Source organism: Crocuta crocuta, unplaced genomic scaffold (assembly GCF_008692635.1).
Source record: "Crocuta crocuta isolate KB4526 unplaced genomic scaffold, BGI_CrCroc_1.0 scaffold130, whole genome shotgun sequence".
In the NCBI taxonomy this organism is placed as follows: Eukaryota; Metazoa; Chordata; class Mammalia; order Carnivora; family Hyaenidae; genus Crocuta; species Crocuta crocuta.
The window spans coordinates 17,245,311-17,267,828 of record NW_027527920.1 but is presented as its reverse complement, the minus strand read 5'-3'; the positions used below and the strand labels follow the sequence as shown (position 1 = coordinate 17,267,828).

The 22,518-nt window shown below is 38.2% G+C and overlaps 2 protein-coding genes across 2 annotated transcripts in view; both read right to left on the bottom strand.

The window, feature by feature from the left end:
* NEDD4 (NEDD4 E3 ubiquitin protein ligase) overlaps positions 1-22,518 on the bottom strand; it is a 134,625-nt gene that overhangs the window by 110,843 nt on the left and 1,264 nt on the right. Inside the window, exon 2 of the mRNA XM_077748212.1 lies at positions 7,951-8,024. Coding sequence (XP_077604338.1) covers positions 7,951-8,024 — 74 coding nt within the window. The remainder of the gene's footprint in view (positions 1-7,950; positions 8,025-22,518) is intronic.
* On the bottom strand, positions 1,657-1,944 carry LOC144218909 (large ribosomal subunit protein eL37-like). The gene is given in 1 exon segment (XM_077748904.1): positions 1,657-1,944. A coding segment is annotated over 1 exon segment (288 nt).

The window sequence follows — 22,518 nt, the reverse complement described above, 5'->3', positions numbered from 1 at the left end:
GTTTATTTTTGAGAGAGAGAGCGTGCACAGGAGCAAGTGGGGGAGGTGCAGAGAGAGGCACAGAATCCTCTGAGCTGTCAGCACAGAGCCCAATGTGGGGTTCAAACTCATTAACTGTGAGATCATGAGTGAGCCGAAGTAAGACACTTAACTGACTGAGCCACCAAGGTATCCCAGTGATTTACAGTTTTCAGTGTAAAGTTTATACAAATCTTGTTAAAATTATTTCTAAAGTTTTTTATGCTATTGTAAATAGATATTTTTAAAATTTATTTTCCGGGACGTCTGGGTGGCTCAGTTGGTTAAGCATCCGACTTCGGCTCAGGTCATGACCCCCCGCAGTTTGTAAGTTCGAGTCCTGCATCAGGCTCTGTACTGACAGCTCAGAGCCTGGAACCTGCTTCAGATTCTGTGTCCCCCTCTCTCTCTGCCCCTCACCTGCTCATGCTCTGTCTCTCTCTATATAGAAAATAAATTTAAAAAAAATAAAAAGAACAAAAAAATTTATTTTCCAATTGTTCATTGATAGGGTATAAAAATATAATCGATTTTCGTACACTGAATTCATATCTTGTGGCCTTGTACGTTATTAGGTCCAGTGGCTTTTTCTGTTGATTCTTTATAGTTTTCCATGTACATGATCATGTTGACTGCGAATAAAGGCAGTTTTCTTCCTTTTTAATCTACAATACTTTTATTTCTTATCCTTGCCATATTACACAGCTGAGATATCCAGTATAGTGTTGAATTGACTGTAAGAGCACAAAACTTTTGTCTTATTCCTGAATTTAGGTAGAAAGCATTCAGACTGTTACCATTGAGTATGAAGTTAGCTACTGTTGCTCTTGTTGTTTTTGTTGTTGTTGTTTTCACAACAACCTTAAGCAGGTTTAGAACATTCCCATCTGTCTCTAGATTGCTAGGAGTTTCTATCATGAATGAGTATTAATGATTTTTTGCTTTCATTGAAATGTTCATGTGTTTTTCCTCTTTTCTATTAATATAATCTTGATTTTTTAAATCTTGATTTTTTAAATGTTGATTTATTAATGAGAGACAAAGAGAGAGAGACAGAGACAGAGTGTGAGCAGGGGAGGGGGCAGGGAGAGAGGGAGACATAGAATCTGAAGCGGGCTCCAGGCTCTGAGCTATCAGCACAGAGCCCAATGCGGGGTTTGAACTCATGAACCATGAGATCATGACATGAGCCAAAGTCGGAAGCTAAATCAACTGAGTCTCCCAGACATCCCTTGATTAATTTTTGGATGTTAAATGAATCATACACATCTTTTTAGCTTCCTGAGATTTTTTTTCTTTTACCATGAACTGGTATTGGATTTGTCAAATGTACTTTCCATACTACTGAAGTGATAATGTTTTATTTCTGTACTATATTAATATGATGAATCTCATTGATACATTTTTTAAAAATGTTTACTTATTTGTGAAAGAGGCAGAGAGAGAGGGAGACAGAGGATCCAAAGCAAACTCTGTCCTGACAGCAGAGAGCCTGATGTGGGGCTCCAACTCATGAGATCATGACCTGAGGTGAAGTCAGACACTTAAATGACTGTGCCACCCAGGCGCTCCCTGATACATTTTTTTTAAAAACCAGACCATTTATTATTATGTGACTAATTGTCAAAATCCTTAAGATTAACTGGATGCTCCAACAGCTGTCCTCTTGAGTTTAGGTGTTGTTTCTTCGTGGAATCCATGCTCGAATCTACGGTATACAATTTTTAGGTGTCTCATTCAACCAGTCCCAGTGGTATTTCATCTTTTAGCCTTGGCACTCCAGTTATATTTTCTCTTCCACTTGGCAAGACAGCCACATTTGCCACAGGTCAATTTCTGAAGTTGGTAGGCCTTAGATCCAAAAAGGCGCCACACTATGTGCACCTTATTGTGATGCTTTCCAAATAATGACATCCCCTTTGTCATCTTATTTCTGTGGCTGAGACCAAAAAGGCTGGAAGGGAAGGCACTTCCACTATATCCTATATTGATAGTTTTTTTTTTTTAATGTTGAGAAATCCTTACATTTCTAGGAAAATGTCCACCTGGTCATATATTGTTATATATCATTCAATATAGAGCTATTCAACCTTTCTATTTCTTCTGTGATTAATTTTGGTAATTTGTGTCTTTCAGTCAAGAATTTTGTCTATTTCATCTAAGTTGTGTACAATTCTTTATTAGCATGAAGTTGTACCCAGTGTTTCCTTTTTGTCTTTTTCAATTCCATAGGCTCTAGAGCAATGCCTCTGCTTTCATTCCCATTATGCTAATTTGTGGATTTGTGCCTTCTCCCTTTTGTTCTTGATCAGTTTAGCTAGAAGTTTAAAATTTTTATTGCTCCCTTCAAAAAATAAGCTTTTGACTTAAATGATTTAAAAAAAATTTCTTTTAACGTTTATTCAGTTTTGAGAGACAAAGAGAGACAGAGTGAACTGTGAGATCATGACCTGAACCGAAGTCAGCCACTTAATTGACTGAGCCACCCAAGCGTCCTGGCCCCAATGATTTTTTTTTTTTTATCATTATGCATGTTCTACTTCATTAATTTCTGTTGTTATCTTTATTATTTTTTTTCCTTCTGCTTACTTTGGAATTAATTTGCTCTCCTTTTTCTAATTCCTTAAGATCAGAGCTCAAAACATTCATTTAGATTTTTCTCCTTTTCTGTTAGGCATTTCCAAACTGTACATTTTCCTCTAAATATTACTTTATCTGCATCCCAAAAATTTTAATGTCACTGTATTTTCATTTTCATTCTGTTGAAAATGTTTCCTAATTTCTTTTTTGATTCCTTCTTTGACCCATATTATTTAGAAGAGTACTGCTTTATTTCCAACTATTTGGGGTTTTTCTAAATATCATAATGTTACTCATTTATAACTTAATTCCATTGTTCGCAGAGAACTTCCTATATATAATTTCAATGTTTTCAATATTCCTAAGACTTGTCCTAACATGGTCTATGTTGGTGAATGTACCATGCACACTTGAAAAGAATGTGAATTTTGCAGTTGTTTATTGTCTTATGGCCCAACATATTATGGGCTGACAGACTGTAGGGTGGCTCCTATTATCTCCACCTCCTACTGTTCATGCCCTCTGTGTTATCCTCCTCCTAAATGTGGGAAGAACCTATGTATCCTAACCAATACATTATGGGAAAAGTGACAAAATGTAAGTGATTGTATTACATAAGACTATGTATGCTTGGAGATTCCTCCTTTGCTAGCTTTGAAAAAGCAAGATGTTAACTTGTGAGGTGCCATACAAAGAAGGTCATGCAGCAAAGAACTTAGGGTGTCCTCCGGCTGACAGCCAGCAAAACTGAAACCCTCATTCTAGCAGCCTGTAAGGAACTATATGCTATTAATAATCCCATGAGTTTGAATGTGAACCCTTCCCAAATAAGCCTCAGATGATGTCATACCCCTGGCCAATCCCTTGATTGCAGCAGCTCTGGGAGACCCTGTAGCAGACAACATAGCTAAAACATGCAAGGATCTGACCCACAGAAACTATGAGATAATGTGTGCATTTTTTTAAGCTGCTAAGTTTATGGTAATCAGAGTCCTGCAGAAATAGATAGATAATAAATGTATGGGCTATGGTGGTGAATGTACTATGTCTACTTGAAAAGAATGTATATGTGCAGTTGTTAGAAACAGTTCCTAATGTTGAAGTTGTTCATAATATTGTTCAAATTAATGATTTTGTTGATTTTCTAATCTAGTTGTTTCATCAATTGCTGAGAGAGGTGTTAATGTCTCCATCTATGATTGTGGAATTTTTTGTTAGTCCTTTTAGTTCTGTCCAGCTTGGCTGCATTTATTTTCAAGTTCTGTTAACAGGCATACATTTACAATTGTTTTATAATTTATTTATGATTTATGATGGTTACAGCCTCCTGGTATTTTTTAATTATTACGAAATGTCTGCAAATACTTTCTGGTGTTGAAATCTATTTTATAAGATATTAATAAATCTACTTCAGTCTTCTTAAGCTTACTGTCTGCATGACATATTTCTTTGGATCCATTTTATTTCACCTTAGTTGTGTCTTTATATTTAAAATTTTTTAATGTTTTATGTATTTCTGAAAGAGAGGGAGAGACAGGCAGTGTGAGCAGGGGAGGGTCAGAGAGAGAAGAAGACACAGAATCGGAAGCAGGCTCCAGGCTCTGAGCTAACTGTCAGCACAGAGCCCGACGCAGGGCTCAAACCCACGAACCGTGAGATCATGACCTGAGCTGAAGTCAGAAGCTTAGCTAAGACACCCAGGCATACCATGTGTTTTTATATTTTAAATGCGTCTTTTATAAACATGTAATTGGGTCTGTTTTTCAATCTACTGTAACAACCGCTGACTCTGCCTCATATTTACTTTAGTCCTTTAATGTTTAATGTTATTATTGATAAGACTGAATTTAGGCCTACCGATTTATTATTGGTTTTCCTTTCCTCTCTGTCCCCCTTTTTTGATCATTCACTCTTCCTTACTTGGCCTTTTGTTTAATTATTTTATTTTTCTCAGGAATTTCATTTAAAAATGTATTTTGATTTTTTATGTATAATTCTTTACATTATTTTTAGTGGTTTATCTAAGTTTTACAAAACACACCCTTAATTTTTTATTCCACTTATATTTAATACTGTACCACTCTACTAAACAGGTACATAACTGTGTTGAGGAGCGGGAGCTGGTGTGTTAAATTAGGAATGTGCAAATTATGATGTCCTGAGTAAGGAGGAATAAATCACCCACATTGAGTTGACAGGTAGCTCCTCAGCAATGTGAACTCTTGCTTTGGGGAAGTGAAAACTTCACGGTTATTCTGATTGAAGGTAGTTTTTTTTTTAATGTTTTTTTATTTGTTTTTGAGAGAGAGATAGAGACAGCTTGAGCAGGGGAGGGTCAGAGAGAGAGGGAGATACAGAATCCGAAGCAGGCTCCAGGCTCTGAGCTAAGTGTCAGCACAGAGTCCGACGCAGGGCTCAAACCCACAAACCGTGAGATCATGACCTGAGCCGAAGTTGGACGCTTAACCAACTGAGCCACCGAGGTGCCCTGAGTAGCTTTAATATAGCCACACAAAGGAATTAAGTCACAAGTCACATAGAGATCCCAGAAACAGGAGGAAATGGGGGGTGAGGGGAGAGCAATGAGGCCAGAGAAAGGGCAGTCTTCCATTACCAGGTCATGAGCCAATAGGAGATAAAAAACAGGGTAGCAAGCACCTATTACTTATAAGGTGATTGGGGTGGAGGTCACTAACTTTTTGTGGTGTTAACTCTAAGTGGTTATTTTAAAAAGGTGCCCTGGAGAAAGCACAGGGGGAAATTGTGACAGAATCCTAAGCTCCAGTCCTTATCTAAATGCCCACTCTCTGGGTGTCATAATGTAAAATGCCCAGGCGGCAACTAAATATAGTTGGTTTTTATCATCACAATAACCCACACACATTCCTGTCCTTTAAGCTATAGTTGTTACATATATTCCATCTACATATAATATAAATCCTGTAAGAAATGTTATAAGTTGTGATTTAAACAGTCGTATGGTTTTTTTAAGTTATGATGACAACAACAGAAAATATTTTTCATCTTCCCAGATATTTACCATTTCCTTATCCCTTTCTGAGGAACTCTGCTTCCATCTATTATCATTCTTTTTTTAACTGAAAGAACTTCCTTTGGTTCCTCTTATAAATGATAAATGATAAAATCTTGTCGTTTTCCTTTATCTGAAAGTGTTGGTATTTTGTCATCATCCTGAAGGACCTTTTGCACTGAATACAGAATTCTAGATCAACAGTTGTTATTCTATTGTTCCATTTTCTTCTGGCCTCCATAGTTTCTTGAGAGAAGTCAGCCCTGAACTGAATTGTGTTCCCATGCATTTAATATGTCATTTTCTTCTCTTTCTTCTGTCAGGACTTTTCTTTATACTCGGTTTTCAACAGTTTGACTAATGTGCCTCACTTGTTCTTCTTAGTGTTATCCTGCTTGGGATTTTTGGATATTATTTGTATCTTTCATCAGATTTTGAAAAATTGGCCATTCTCTCTCTTTCTGTCTTTCAATTTTAGAGAGAGTGTGAACAGGGAAGAAGGACAAAGGGAGAGAGGCAGAGAATCCCAAGCCCGACCATTATTTCTTAAAAAATGTTTTGCCTCGGGGCACCTGGGTGGCTCAGTCGGTTAAGTGTCTGACCCTTGATTTTGGCTCGGGTCATGAAATCATGGTTTGTGAGTTTGAGCCCCATGTGTCGGACTCTACACGGACAGTACAGAGCCTGCTTGGGATTCTCTCTCTCCTTCTCCCTGCCCTACCCCCACTCACATTCTCTTACTCTCTCTCTCAAAATAAATAAATAAATTTAAAAAAATATTTTGCCTCTTCTATTTCTAGGACTCTAACTACATGTATGTTAGACTGTCTGATATTATCTAACAAATCCCTAAGTCACTGTTAATTTTTAAAAATTTCTCAATCTTTGTCTCATTTTCTAATTGGAAAATAATCTCTGTCGATCTAATTAAAGTTCAATTAAGTTTTCCTCTTCATTGGCATTCTGCTGTCAATTCCAACCAAGACTTTTAGTTTCAAATATTGTATTTTTCAGTTCTAGAATTACTTTTTATGGCTTCTAATTCATTCCTGAGATTTTCAATCTTCACTGGTACAATATCAAGTATAAGCATGCTATTGAAATGGATTCCATTTTCCTGGTTCTTTACACATCATATAATTTTGGATTATATCCCAGACATTATAAATATTAAGTTGTGGAGACTCTGGATTCTGTAACTTTTCACTGATGATTATTTGTTTTCTTTTATCATCTAATTAGTTATCTTAGTTGGACAAGAACCACAAACCATGTTGCTTGGGCAACAACTCTTATCTCTATTCAGATCTTTTTCTTTATTTTTTTAAAAATATTTTCTTTATTTTTGAGAGAGAGATAAAGACAGCATGAGCAGGGGAGAGTCAGAGAGAGAGGGAAACACAGAATCTGAAGCAGCCTCCAGGCTCTGAGCTAGCTGTAAGCAAAGAGCCCGATGCGGGGCTCGAACCCGTGAACCGTGAGATCATGACCTGAGCTGAAGTCGGACACTTAACTGACTGAGCCACCCAGGCGCCCCTCTTTTTTTTTTTTTTTAATTTAAAAACCTGTTTTATTTATTATTTTTGAGAGAGAGAGAAAGAGAGACAGAGACAGAGTGTGAGCAAGAGAGGAACAGACAAAGAGGGAAACAGAATCTGAAGCAGGCTTCAGGCTCTGGGCTGTCAGCGCAGAGCCCGATACGGGGCTCAAAGTCATGAACCCTGAAATCATGACCTGAGCCAAAGTCAGACGCCTAACCAACTGAGCTATTCAGGTGCCCCTTAATTTTTTTTTAATGTTTATTTATCTTGAGGGAGAAAGAGGGAGAAAGAGAGCATGAGGGAATTGGGGGGGGTGGCATAGAGAGGGAGGGAGAAACAGAATTTGAAGCAGGCGCCAAGCTCCAAGCTGTCAGCACAGAGCCTGATGTGGGGGGTTCGAACCTACGAACCATGAGATCATGACAAAAGCCAAGGAAGAAGCTTAACCAACTAAGCCACCCAGGGGCCCCAGATTCTTTGTCTTTAGTTGAGTTACTTTGGATCTGCTATCACATGTGTGAATCAGGGTCAGCAAATGTCCATAGACACAGTTTGGGAATCTATTCTCTGGGTCTTTCCCTTCCAGAATCCCTACCATTGCTATGTGGTAGTTCAGATACAAATGAATTTAGTAAAACACCAACTGGAAATATAATCATTCTGTCTTACACAATAATTTACCTATTAATAATATTATTCAATTATTCAGGAAACTGAAGCTTGGAAAAAATTAAATAACCAGTGCAGTTATAAAATTACAAACCAACTCAATATACTCACCTAGCTCCCAAGATATCCTTTTTGGCAAGGCCTATTCCAGCTATCACTTTGACCCGCACAATTCGGGAATTTTCCTAAAATACAAAAATTTATATATTATTTTCATGTACTTTATAACATATCTAAGACACATACCATTAAAATTATATATCTCAAAGTATTCAGGATATTAAAATTACTCAAGAATCTTTTTTAAGAATTCATCTGATTAAAAGCTATATGAAAGAAAATAAAAAACTAAATTAATATTTGTAGATAACCTGATTATCTACAAAGAAAAGACAAATAAACCAGAGTTAAACTATTACATTAAGAACTTACCATTGCTTCCAAGAAAATCTGCAACCAAATTCTTAGTACTATTATTTATCATTGTTGCTATGCACACAATCCAGAGGTTATAATCATTTGTAGTAACTATTCAAAAAGGTAGTAATTTAATTTTTTATAAGTTTTTACTTAAATTCTAGTTAAGATTCAGTGTAATATTAGTTTCAGGTGTACAATTCAGTGATTCAACACTTACATGAAAACAAACTTAGTGCTCACCACCACGAGTGCACTCTTTAATCCCCATCACCAATTTACTCAATCCCTCCACCCACCTCCCCTCTGGTAACCACCAGGTTGCTATTTCTTGGTTTCTTGGTTGCCTCTCTCTGTTTTTCCCTATGCTCCTTATTTTAAAAATCTGAAAACTCTACAATAGATTATAAAGTAAATAAAATTATAGTATATTGATACTGTAATATATCAAGTATTAACTATCCTAGGTATTATATACTGTTATGAGGTTTAATGTAAGAATGTCTTTTGGGGGGTGTCTGGGTGGCTCAGTCAGTTAAGCATCTGACTTCAGCTCAGGTCATGATCTCACAGTTAGTGGGTTTGAGCCCCATGTTGGGTTCTATGCTCACAGCTAGCTCAGAGCCTGAAGCCTGTTTCAGATTCTGTATCTCCCTCTCTCTCTGGCCCTCCCCTGCTCATGCTGTCTCTCTCTCTCTCTCTCTCTCTCTCTCTCTCAGAAATAAATAAAACATTAAAAAATTTTAAAAAAAGAATGTCTTTTGAGATACATATTGAAATGCTTAGGGATAAAGTGTGATAAAGTACAATTTACTTCTAAATGGCAGCACTCTCAACAATAGCCAAATCATGGAAAGAGGCTGTGTCCATCAACTGACGAATGGATCAAGAAGATGGGGTTTATCTATACAATGGAATACTACATGGCAATGAGAAAGAATGAAATCTGGCTATTTGTAGCAACATGGATGGAACTTGAGGGTGTTATGCTGAGCGAAATAAGTCAGGCATGGAAAGACAGATACTATACGTTTTCACTTATAGGTGGATTCGAAGGAACTTAACAGAGGACCACGGGGGAGAAGGGGAAAATAGTTGGGGAGAGTGAGGGAGGCAAACCATGAGAGACTCTTGAATGCTGAGAACAAACTGAGGGCTGATGGAGGTGGGGGAGAGGGGAAGGGGGGTGATGGGCATGGAGGAGGGCACTTGTTGGGATGAGCACTGGGTGTTATATGGAAACAAACTTGACAATAAACTATGAAAGAAAAAAAAGGCTGACAAAAAAATAATTAATTAATTAAAATATGTGCCGTTGACAAATTATGATTATCCAAAATATATAAAGAACTCCTAAAAACCAGTAAGTGAAATATAAACAGTCTAATATAAGAAATCACAGGAGTGCCTGGGTGGCTCAGTAGGTTAAGTGTCCCACTTCAGCTCGGGTCACGATCTCGCAGTTTATGAGTTCCAGCCCTGCACTGGCCTCTGTGGTGACAGCTCAGAGCCTGGAGCCTGCTTCGGATTTTGCGTGTATCTCTCTCTCTGTCCCTCCCCCCACTTGCCTTTATCTCTCAAAAATAAACCTTTAAAAATTTTAAAAAAATCATAGAGAATGGATAATTAATACATGAAAAGATCTTCAATCTCACCAGTAACCAGAGAGAAGTCTAATACACTGTTGGTAGGAAGTATATACTGAAGATTCATTTTGAAGAGACATTTGAAAATCTACTAATGTTCTAAATTAATAACTCAGGAATTCCACTTTTAGGTCTAGCCCTAGAAAAACTCTCACTCATATACCCAAGGACATAAGCACATCAGTATTCAAAGGCGTATTTATAAGATCAACAAATATGAAATAAGTATTGCCCAGCAGAGAGCAACCTCACAGATTCTATTATACAATCATTCCGTCAGCAAGCAGTCAGTCATATTCCCTCCTGAGCAGAGGTCTGGAAAGGAGATAATATACATTTATTTCAATCTTTTTCTATTTCTAAATGCGTACAACCACTCTCATTCCTGGAAGTTTCACTGAATAAATGTGATAATAGAAATATTCTATTAGCTCTAAAACTCAGATGATAAATTCAGATAACACAAAAATCTTCACAAAAGATTAGATAAAATATGTTTCTTCTAGCCCTACATAAAACTAAACACAGAGCTGATTGTGCAAGAAAGAAGGAAAACCCTCAGGTATCAGAGGATGGAATTTAAAGCTAGAGGGGAAAATATGTGAACTGGAATTTCAGTTTTCTGCAGGGACTGATTCCAAAAAAAACTGAAGAGATCTGCAGACACTCTTTCTGGAAAGTCCCACTGAATAAATAGGCCCATTAAAGTATTCTAGTGGCCCCAACAGCCACATTTTCACTATACCAGTGGACTGGGAAATGGCTGTACTTTATTAGGTACTGATCTCCCACACCGAATGCTGAAACTCAGAACTCTTTTCTGTGATGACTTAGTAAGTAAATTCAAACTTTTTCAAGTGGTCAAATGTAATGAAAAGTGCCATCAGCAAATAATGTTATTTGACAATCCCAACTTTTGTAAAAAGAGATGTCTTTATAATTTAGATATAAACCTAATTGGGGAAACAGTTAATCTGAAACTGTTAATCCATATTGGAGGAGCCTCTACTGAAACAATCCCCCAGAAGTCTGGAGAAAAATGTAACAAGCATTAATTTTTAAAATTCCAGGGGATGATAAATTGCAATGACAAATACATTTAATTTTTAAAGCTTCTCCTTGCATTTCTTTCCACAAAAATCAGAACTAGTTATTTTGGATGCCGCTGTGGTTAACTGATTTGAAGGTATATTGACTTAAGATTCTGTCATAAAATTAAATAAGAAATGCCATTTTCACATTCCATTCACTTCCGTGCATTTTTATAAACTAATACTAAAAAATTGTTAAATGGGTCTTTGCAATCACGTCCGTAAGCAGAAATCATATCTCACATCATCTCTGAAAATGAAGAAGAGCATAAATGCTGCAACTGGAAACTAAACTTTTCAATAATTTTGGAAACATGACATTCAAAGTACTGTTAATAGAAACTTGGATAGTCCTCAAATGAGGAAAAAAGAAACAAGAATTAACTTTTCCTTATTCAAAATGGGAACAGATCACAGATCTTCACTAAAGTTTTAGTCTTCTCCTCCACTCCTAACAGAGCTTTCTTGATTTTTGAAATGGAAAAGTCTCAAATCACAAATGGTAGGCAAAGGTATGTGGTTTTTCTCAATGACAGTGTACAATTAAATGGCAATGTTGTTATCTATGCAAGAGGTTACAATAATTAAAAGCAGCATAACAGGCCTGAGATTTTCTCCACAATTCATGAAAACAGGTATTAACTGCTCCTTAATCTTCTGTCAACACCGCCAAATCCAGGAATAGGAAATGAAGAGCTTTAGATCTTTCATCTCTCACATGTCTAGGAAGAACTTTTGTTCCCCTCCTCACCCTTCTCCCACCCTTCTGTTGCCCCTCCCCAACATCCAACTATCCTCTCACACCCCCAGTCTACTTTAAAAAAACAGTGGGGTACCTGGGTGGCTCAGTCAGTTGAGTGTCTGACTTCAGCTCAGGTCATGATCTCACAGTCCGTGAGTTAGAGCCCCGCATGGGGCTCTGTGCTGATAGCTGAGAGCCTGGAACCTGTTTCAGATTCTGTGTCTCACCCTCTCTCTGCCCCTCCCCTGCTCACGTGCTCTCTCTCTCTCTAATATAAAGATTAAAATTTTTTTAATAAAAATAAAATATTAAATTAATTAATTAATTTAAAAAGATATACCCTGTGTTTACTTATCTCTGGGATTTTACACAAGCTGGGCTCTGTCTGCCTGGGATGGTCTTCCCCATCCCCTATCCCTTTATTGTTAAAGTTCTGTATCATTTGAGCAGCCATTTAAACTGCATTATTATTTTTTAATGACAGGGGCACCTGGGTGGCTCAGTGGGTTAGGTCATGATCTCTTGATCTTGGGTCAGGTCATGATCTCACGGTTTAAGCCCTGCAGGTATCAGGCTCTGCGCTGACAGCACGGAGCCTGCTTGGGATTTTCTCTTTCCCTTTCTACCCCTAAGTGCTCGTGCGTGCACACGCTCTATCTCTCTCTCTCAAAAGTGGATGGACATTTAAAATATATATTTTTATATATAAGTATAAATGATATATAAAATATATAAATTATATAATATATAAAATATAAATGGCACAATATATCATTTAATGACAGAAAATAATTATGTTAACTGGAAAAATCAGGATGCAGAGTGATATCTATTCTGTGATAACTCTGAAAAAAGGGAGGCAGATGGATGAAGATTAGAAGGAAATTTTTTTTTTTTTACAAATAGTTTATTGTCAAATTAGTTTCCACATAACACTCAGTGCTCATTCCCACAAGTGTCCTCCTCCATGCCCATCCCCCCCNACATCCATCATTCTAGAAGGAAATATTTAACAGTGATAATAACTATTAAAGTAATTAGATGATGAAGGTTTTTGTTTTGCTTCTTAAACTTTTTGTAAAATGTATAATTTTTATAAATTATACATTTTTAAGTTATAATTTATAACTTTTTTAGTTATGACATTTTTATAAATTTTAAATTGAAGTTTTTTTCTTTAAAAACAGCCTGCCCTTTCTTCAAAGTCCCAATGCCCTCTCTTCAAAAATGCTTCATAGTTGAAATAAATGTTCCCCTCTTGCTGTTAAAGCCCATTTTTATAGCACTTATCACATACGGTCTTGTATCTGAGGAGATAAACAATGTTTTTCTGCACTATTAAAATTGTGAGATTTTGAAGCTCAAGAAACATATCTTGTCTTTATCTTTGGATCCTCTGTGAAGCGCAGCAGAATACTTGGCAGATGGCAGAGGCTGACAAATTCTTGATTAACCACAAAGCTTTCTGAAGTAGTTTATCAAAAAAGGAAAAGTTTGTACAAACAGCGACCCCAGAACACTGGCTACCCGATCTCTACCCACAAAATAGAAGACTGGAAGACTTCTCTCTGAGGAAACTGAGTGATGCAAGTGAGCAGAGGAACCAATGTTGTAAGTATTTATATGTGAGGGCCCCACAGTGAAATGACAGGTTCAGATGGCCCTCTCGTGAAACACTCCAGTCAAAAGTACCTGCCTACTATACAGAGGATGTATATTAGCAAATGAAGGAATAAATTAGGAAAGAGGAAGACATGAGATTAAAGAAACAGTAGCTCCAACTCAGAAAAGACATAAAGGGATTCTACAATGATGGCAAATGGAAGCCAGCGGTGATGGCTACATAGCAGGTGTAGAGTTCAAGCAGTTCAGATAGAATGCGATGTAGCAAGAGGCTGTGTCTGACAAGAATGAAGAAAAGGGAATGGATAGCACTATATACACATACACAGAAACACACACACACTCAATGTAAATGTCATGTATACATATATGACATATGTGTATATATCTATACATACACACACACACTGAGTAGTTTTAAAGCTCTGTCAGTGTGCAAATTTGTGACAAGTTACAGAAAAATTAAGCAAGGGGCGCTTGGGTGGTTCAGTGGGTTCAGCCTCGGACTCTTGTTCTCGGCTCAGGTCGTGATCTCACAGTTTGTGAGTTCAAGCCCTGCATTGGGCTTCTGCTCTGATGATGAGAAAACTGCTTATGATTCTGTCTCTCCTTCTCTCTGCCCCTCTCCCACTTATGTGTGCTCGCTCTCTCTCTCTCTCTCTTTCAAAATAAATAAATGAACTTAAAAAAAAAGAAAACTAAAGCAAACAAAAAATGTGCAATAATTATAAACATGGCACAAGGGTTCCAGTGTGCATAATACTATAGTCACATAATGTAATAATATTGTATACTTATTTAACAAAAAATTACTAGAGTTGGAAGGAGGGAAGTACTTTCTTTTCCTTTCTTTTTTCTTTTTTTGTTTGCATCATATGTTATATAATTTATGGTGACCATATTTTCAAAACTAAAAATTGGAACAGCAGTCTTCTTGCTCTGGTGTATAAATTTACTTGACACATTTTACAAAACTGTAAATGCTAGATCACTCTTACTGGAAAATACATGAAGCGAGGATTATCCCAGTAAGGGGTGGAGTACATGACTCCTATATATTTGCTATGCATGGTCAAAGATTCTCAGAAGTGTCTGGCATTAACAACCATAATAAACTAGAATACTCAAAATCCTTAGATTTAGGAGAGAGCCATGGTTCTCAAAGTGTATTCCCTGCACCAGTAGTATGAGCACCACATGGCAACTTGTTAGAAACACACAAGTTCAGGCCCCATACCTACTGAATCAGACAGTGGAGCCAGAAGCCTGTGTTTTAACAAAAGTTGAGATGCACTGGTAAAGAGCATGAGGCAAGAAAGGGCAGTGCTGTAGTCAGTGCAGTTGTGGAACTATTCCCCTTCTCGAAAACTGTCACTTTACTTATTCAATCAGTACTGTATAATTTCCAAAACATAACAGCTCGTCATCACTTCACATTTTAACACTACTCTTATATGTGATGAAAACATATATGCTTATTTATACATAAAGTGCCTCTGGAAAGATACACATCAAGCTAATAACCTATATTTGTGGAAAAGATATTTTCATAAGAAGATGTGGAGATGAATGTTCACAGTAGGTTTATTCATAAGAGCCAAAAGCCGGAAACAATGGAAGTGTCTGTCAGAGGGAGAATGGATAAACATCTGGTATATTCATACAATGGAATACTACTCAGCAATAAAAAGAATGAGTTGCTTATACAAACAACCACATGAGCGACTGAAAAGCATTACGTTAGACAAAAGGAGCCACATACAAAAGAGTACATACTGTATGATTCCATTTATATGAAATTCCAGGACAGGCAAAACTAATCCGTGGTAATAACTAAACCATGGTTGACTCTAGAGAGTGAAGTGGGGAGCTGAATGGAAGAGAGCCCAAGGGAACATTCTGGAGTGATGGAAATAGTCTAGATCTTAACTGAGTTGTAGATTAGACATGTTGTTGAAAAGCACTGTATATTGGGACATCTGGGTGGCTCAGTTGGTTAAGCATCTGACTCTTGATCTTGGCTCAAGCCATGATTTCACGGTTCATGGGACTGAGCCCCACATCGAGCTCTGTGCTGATGGTGTGGAGCCTTCATGGGAGGATTTCTCTCCTTCTCTCTCTGTCCCTCCCCTGTTCGTGCCTACTCTCTCTTAAAACAAATAAACTTTAAAAAAAAAAAAGAAAAGCACTGTACATCTAAGGGTACATTTAAAATCTGTGTATTTCACTGTTTGTAAATTTTACTCCTCTCTCTCTCCCCCCCATAAAGAAGAAAAGCAAAATAAAGATGTTTTCAGACAAAAACAAAACCAAGGAAATTTATTACCAGGAAACACTTGCTAAAAAAAACTTCTACAGGATGTACTTCAGGCAGAAAAAAAGTGATCCTACATGGAAAGCCAGAGATGTGACAAGAATAAAGAAATAACAAGTAGAGAAAAAGTAAAATATGTGAGGAATATTAACATTAAGATGATGATGATGATGGTGTGTGTGTGTGTACATGTGTGCACCGTGTTTAGTGACTTTCCATTCCACTGTGGATCCAATTCAAAAATCCTTAACGTGACCTTCAGGTGCTGCCTGCCTGAGCTCTGTTCTCCTCTCCTCTCTAGATACATCTCCTGACACTGTCCCTTCTGCTCCACCATTCTAGTCTTCTTTATGTTCCTCTCCATCTCATCTTCCGCACATGTGGTTCTGTTCACCAGAAGGCTTTTTGCCCCACTCTTCACCTGGTTAACTCCTATTCATCCTTAGGTTCAGTTTAAAGGTGACTTCCTGGGTCTTTCCTTACACTCACTCCCCTCCTTCATACCATGCAAGATTAATTCATCTTTCTTGTTACGTACTTTTATCTCATGTTCTTTCTCCTTCATAACATTTATAAAATGTCTCTGTGATTACATATGTACTGTCCTTCTCTTCTATAGGCTATAAATTCGGTAAAGTCTGTCTTTCATTTTTATCACCTCAGGGCCTGATCCAAATGCCTTACATATAGTCATGGTTGGACAAATATTTGTTAAGCAAATACAACATTCAAGTACTTCAGAGATCTACCTAAAACCTATTAACACAAAAAAGAAAATATATGGAAGAACATAAGAACAGTGACAAGTTAATTTTGCATGTTACATTTGTAACCTTCCTAAAGAAGAGACTCTTTCTGTTAAACTCTTTTTTGGGGGCAACTATTTGCAGTAGGACAATGGAAAGACCAAGTCTTTAGTATTAAAGAAATCTGAGATTCAAGCCCATATCTGCTACCTAATAGGACTGAGTCCTTGAGCAAATCACAGTCTCAGACTCAAACGTAAAATGAGTCTGTAAAAACTATCTACTTTCGCAAACTGATTCGATGATTATAACTGAAGTGTGAGGGGTGCCTGGGTGGCTCAGTCAGTTAAGCATTCAACTCTTGGGTTCAGCTCAGGTCATGCTCTCACAGTTTGTGAGTTCAAGCCACTCACCAGGCTCCATGCTGATCATGCAAAGGTTACTTAGGATTCTCTCTCTCTCCCTCTCTGCCCCTCCCCTACTTATTCTCTCTGTCTCTCTCTCAAAATAGATAAACTCAAAAAAAATTTTTTTAATAAATGAAGTATGAGAGAACATGTGACCTGGTGCTTGAAAAATAGCAGGCACTCAATTAATGGCAGCTCTGATTATATTTAGGTTGACTCTTTTACTTTGAAGGAGGATACTTTCATTAAAGCAGTTTTAAGCACTAACATGATTGTTTTTTCACATTTGTTGCCACAGCATATCTCAGATGGGGAAAGCCAAACATTTGGGTCAGGCCATGCAGTCATGATGCTGCACTACAGACATACTTATTCCTCAAGACTTCAGAAAAGTCTTATCAAAACTTTTTTTTCATTTTGTTGTGTCTTTCTCCCTGTACTTATCTACAGACTTCTACCTTCTGTACTTGTTTATCCTCTTAAAACTTTGATAGGATTAGCAAAGGAGCCAGACTAAGAAGGGAGAGGTCAGTAACACTGATGGCCACAGACTTGAGTAGAACAGTGGGTTAGCAATTCAAATCAGCAGTCTTGCATTCTCTAGGTACTGTAGAATAGGAATACCAGACACAGGTAGGGGACAGTCACCCCATCAGCCGATATAAATATCCTGCTCTGACAGATGGCAAATACCTATGCCAGATCACTGAGAGTGACAAAGCCAAAATTTCATCCTAGTCAAATTCAATTTTATACACCCCTGTTCACTGTAAATGATTTATTTACAAGTGCCTTCCAGCTCTAAGATTCTATTCCTGTGTGATATATGAATTGCTAATAGTTACCTGTAAAAAATATATACATCTAGTCCCTTTTAACCTTCTTGGTGCAGAAGAATCAACATCAGGCCCACCTTAGGCAGGGTTTGGGGGAGGGAGGAGTTTCATGGAAGTGCATGATTGGCACCCTCACCAGCATGGGAGACTAGAGGAAAAGGGAGGTGCCATACAGAGATGCATTAGTAGGTACCCACTGGCTTGGAACACAGAGGAGAGGAGAAAGGAGTTGCACATATTTGCAATAGCAAGACTCCTACGAAAGCTGAAAGTGGGGTGCACAAGTGGTAGACAGGAGATGCCTGCATGGTTGGGAAATTAGTTACACTAAAACATAAGTAAATGGATTGGGCAAATAAGTAAATATAATGAGAATAAGAAAAGTAAGAATTTTCACTGGTAGAAAAGATAACTATGGCTAGAAAGAACCATGAGGCATTAGATTTTGAGAAATTGCTATGAATTAATGATTTTTATTTATTGACTTTTTAATGTTTATTTATTTTGAGAAAGAGAAAGAATGTGCATGACTCAGGGAGGGGCAGAGAGAATGAGAGAAAGAATTCCAAGCAGGCTCCACTCCACACTGTCAGCACAGAGTCTGACGTGGGGCTTGATCTCATGAATGGTGAGATCACGGCCTGAGCCAAAATCAAAAGACTCTGACACTTAACATACTGAGCCACCCAGGTGCCCCTGAATTAATAAGTTTTAAATACATTTATACAGACTGATATAGAAATAGGAATACATTTATGTGTGTACATATATAAACACACAGTACATACACACATACACACACACACAACTTCTTAACTGTTTGCTGAGATGGCTGAAGAGCAATGAAATCCAGCAGTAATGAGCACACTGAGCACCCAGATCTTAGTGCTTGGCTTCTAAAGAGCATTTGCTACTAGGGTGTCTGAGTGGCTCAGTGCATTTAGCGTCCGACTCTTGATTTTGGCTCAGGTCACGATCTCACAGTTTGTGTTTGAGCCCAGCATCAGGCTCTGCAATGACAGTGCCAGGCCTACTTGGGATACTCTCTCTGCCCCTCCCCTGCTCACTTGTTCCTTCTCTCAAAAAGTAAATAAATAATATAAACATTAAAAATTTTTTTTTCAAAAAAAGCATTTTCTATTAAATGGAACCAGTGTTCCTAGGAGAAATGGCTGGTTCTAGACAATGGTGGGCCAGGCAGAATACAAGAACAGTCTGGAACATCTTCTGCCTGAAAGTAATGAAGTGGCAATGAATGATGAAGACTTGTCACAATGATCTAGGAACTCCCCAAAAAGGGCCTTCTACTACCAAACGCTGATAATTTGAGGAACAAAATATTTAATGATAGTAATTAATTACAATCCATTGAATACGCTGGAATTCTACACATCCGTGCTGATATAAATAAATGAATAAATAAATGGAGGAGAAAGGGAAAGCTCGTCTTACATAGAATGCCTATTAATACAGATGGAAATAAAAAAAATAGTGGTGCTTGATTCAGGAGGAAGTCATGAATGAATGCTGAAAGTGGTGCATGGAAATCTGATGAATGAAGGCTAGGCTACTGGCATAATCTCTGAAGATGTCCCACAAAATACTAATCGATTAGGAAGGGGAAAATGGTGACATGACCAAACAGAAACCTGGCAGACACTTAAATGATCAAATGAGCAAGGTTATCATTGACAGTGATGGGACAAGTCAATATCATGTACCCCATGTACCCCTGATATGATGCACTGATAAGAACCCACCAACATCTCTGTGATTCCTGCCCAAAAAAGCATGACTTTGAGATGGTCCTGAGGAAACAGCAACCAAACCCCAGCTGAGGAACATCCTACAGGTTGTACAGCCCATACTCTATAAAACTGTCAAAAAAAAAAAAAAAAAGACCAAGGAACTGATACAGATTAGAATAGACTGCGAAGACAAGTACACACAGCATATGCTCCTACATGGGCTCCTGGACCAGAAAGGAGGAAGAGAAATATTAGAACGCCTGTCAAGAGATTGATAAAATCTGAAGATTGGATGGTAGTGTCATATCCATGCTGATGCTTTGGCTGAGGGGATTGGACAGCTGTCATGTAGAAAAGTGTTCTTGTTTGAGGAAAATACACACTAGAGTATTTAGAGGTGATGGGGCATTGTGTCTGCAGCTTGGCCTCAAATGGTTTAGAAAAAGACTAATAAAAATGGCAAAAAGGATGATGGAGCAATGGTGGTCAAATGTCAACAGCAGGAGAGCCAATGTAAGGAGGATCTGGAGTCATCTGCACTGTACTTCCAACTTTTCTGTTGGTTTAAAATAACTAAAAAGCAAATTGCTAGAAAATAAATTACATGTATCCACTTCTCTGGTCCCATGAAAAATAGAATGATGCTGGAATTAAGGAGCTGCCAAAAGGGAGTAATGGCAAAAACAATACAGGAAAGTGTGTGGCCTCACTGATGCAGCTGCCGCTTCAAACGTGCTTCTCCTTTTGCGTGCAGTGAATATAGGTTTGGGCCCTGTGTTCCCAGGCTCAGTATGATGCCAGGGCAGGTGAGGTCTGTGTCTGGTGGGCATCAGTGGGTCTAGAAGTGTCACTGTGTGCACTTGGTAGTTACCCTGCTGCTTATGCGTTGTCGTAGCGGTCACCACCCAGGGCATCCATTCCTCTACAGGTGCATCCTGTACTTCAAACTGGCCATGGGCACTTGCAACTCTCCTTTTCCATCCTTCTTTACCTTGTTTCAGTCATGTTTCAGTTGCAGGAAATAGAAATCACTCCAAGTATTTTGAGAAAAAAGAAGTTAATACAGGGAGTCAGATGCTTACAAAATTGTTGAAGAGCTGGAGGGGCAGGATGTAGGCAAGGCATGTGGAGGCCCCAGAAACATCTCAGAACTGGCCCACCTAAGAAACCACGGACTTCTGCCCCAGTCAGGAAGGTAGGTAATCAGGAGCCATGACCATATCTGCTGGCTTTACACATATAGTGTATCTAGTCATCAGGAAGTTGCCACCATCACTGGCTCTGCAACTTCCTACCAAAGGCCACAAGTTAGCAGATACTGAAACACTCTGGCAGAAAAAGTCAGTATCTACATGACTATGCTTGGCAGCAGAAAGAGCCAAAGAAACATGAACTTATACTCCACTTCGTTTCTACTTTCCACATCTCAAGTAAGCACATCGAAATGGGAAACCTATTTCAAACCTCATTTCTAGAATGCTAAGTACAAGAGAGTATGGGAAACACAGTGTCTAGCTTTCTAGTCTCTGCATAACTGGGAAGTCCATGAAAAGAGGCTAGAAGCGTTGTTGAATTCCGTGTCCATAGCTACCACACTCCTCCTCACCAAAGTGGGAATTTAGCCTCTATTGTTAATCCCAAGAGACTGTCTGAGGAAATCTGGTATAACTTATATTACACTACTTCCTCAGTCTGTCATGCTTTAATGACAAAATCTGCACACGAAGCCAGGGCCACCTCTTACTAAAAGACATTTATATGTGAAATAAGAGCTAAAATTCACTGAAAAGTGATAGAGAGGAATTATGATCTAAACTTTGGCCTACTTCAACACTAATATGCTCATATGGTGTGACTCAGCAGTTAAAAATATTGGTTAAATTCTAATTCTGCAAGTATCTTGTATCCCATGCCTGTTGTTTTTCTTCTTGTTTCAGTTTCAAATTTAAAATAATCATCACTTTTTGTGGTAACAGAAAGTTACCTTACTTTTCATCAACAGCAGAGGGCTGCCTGTTACAAGACTGTCTGTGAGTTCTAGAAAATAACACATCTGCAATGTTTTTCTTCTTAAAAAAAATAAAATAACAGTGAGGGGGAGGCTCTCCTAAGCCCTCTTTTACTTTGTGATAGACCAGAAAATAAATGACAAATAACAGTGATGAGATGGCAACCTCTACCAGAAAACAGAAAACAAGTGATATTTATCTTTCCCTGTAGACTGTGAGCTCCTCACAAACAGGCAGGGACCATTTTGTTGTTGTTGTCGTTTTTTTCTCTGTATCCCTGGTGGCCAGCATACTGCATGATACAGAACATGTCTGTTCTGTTAATAAATGGCTGTTGGATGAATAATCCCAATTACAATGGAGAAGTGGAAGACAGCACTCCATCATGGATCTTATCTTCCTATCTCACTCTCTTCCTCAATGTGGACAAAGCAGACAGATGGAGCTGTAAGGAACTTTGAATCCTGGGACTCATCAATGGACTCCCATCGTGCAAACAGAGTGGGCCTGGGCCCCAGGCCATGAAACTTCCCAGAAGTAAAGATCCTTCAGGAAGCAAGTTCATTTCAAAGGGTGGAGTTTCTGGCCTTCAGCCCCAATTGCTTATTGACCACCCACTAACTGCCATAATTTATTTTATTTCAGCTGGGCAGAAGGGTGATGTGAGAAGCAGATAACTGAAAACACAGAATCTGCACCAAAGAGACAACAGTGAATGATAACTGTGGCAATATTCTACGATCAACTGGCTTTTGCTGGAAGGGAATGAGATGAGAAATCTGGAATCAGGACCTACCTCTGAATATTAACGACAAGGAAAGAAAGTCCAAGGCCAGCCTAGTTGGGTTGGATGTCAGCTTGACGTTATCTGCATTAAACAGCTTATTGTAGCAAAGCAGGAAGACCTGACTGATAAGAAGAAAGCTATCACAGGTTCAACACTCCATTATTTTCCTCTGATCTCAGAACAATAATGGACTTCACTGGATTATCGTCTTTAGCCATAACATACAGACTATTGTTTCTGAGGGTCTACCAAGCTGCCACCATTTTCCCACCACCTTCTTTGAGTCTCTTCTGGAAGCAAAAACTCAGAAATT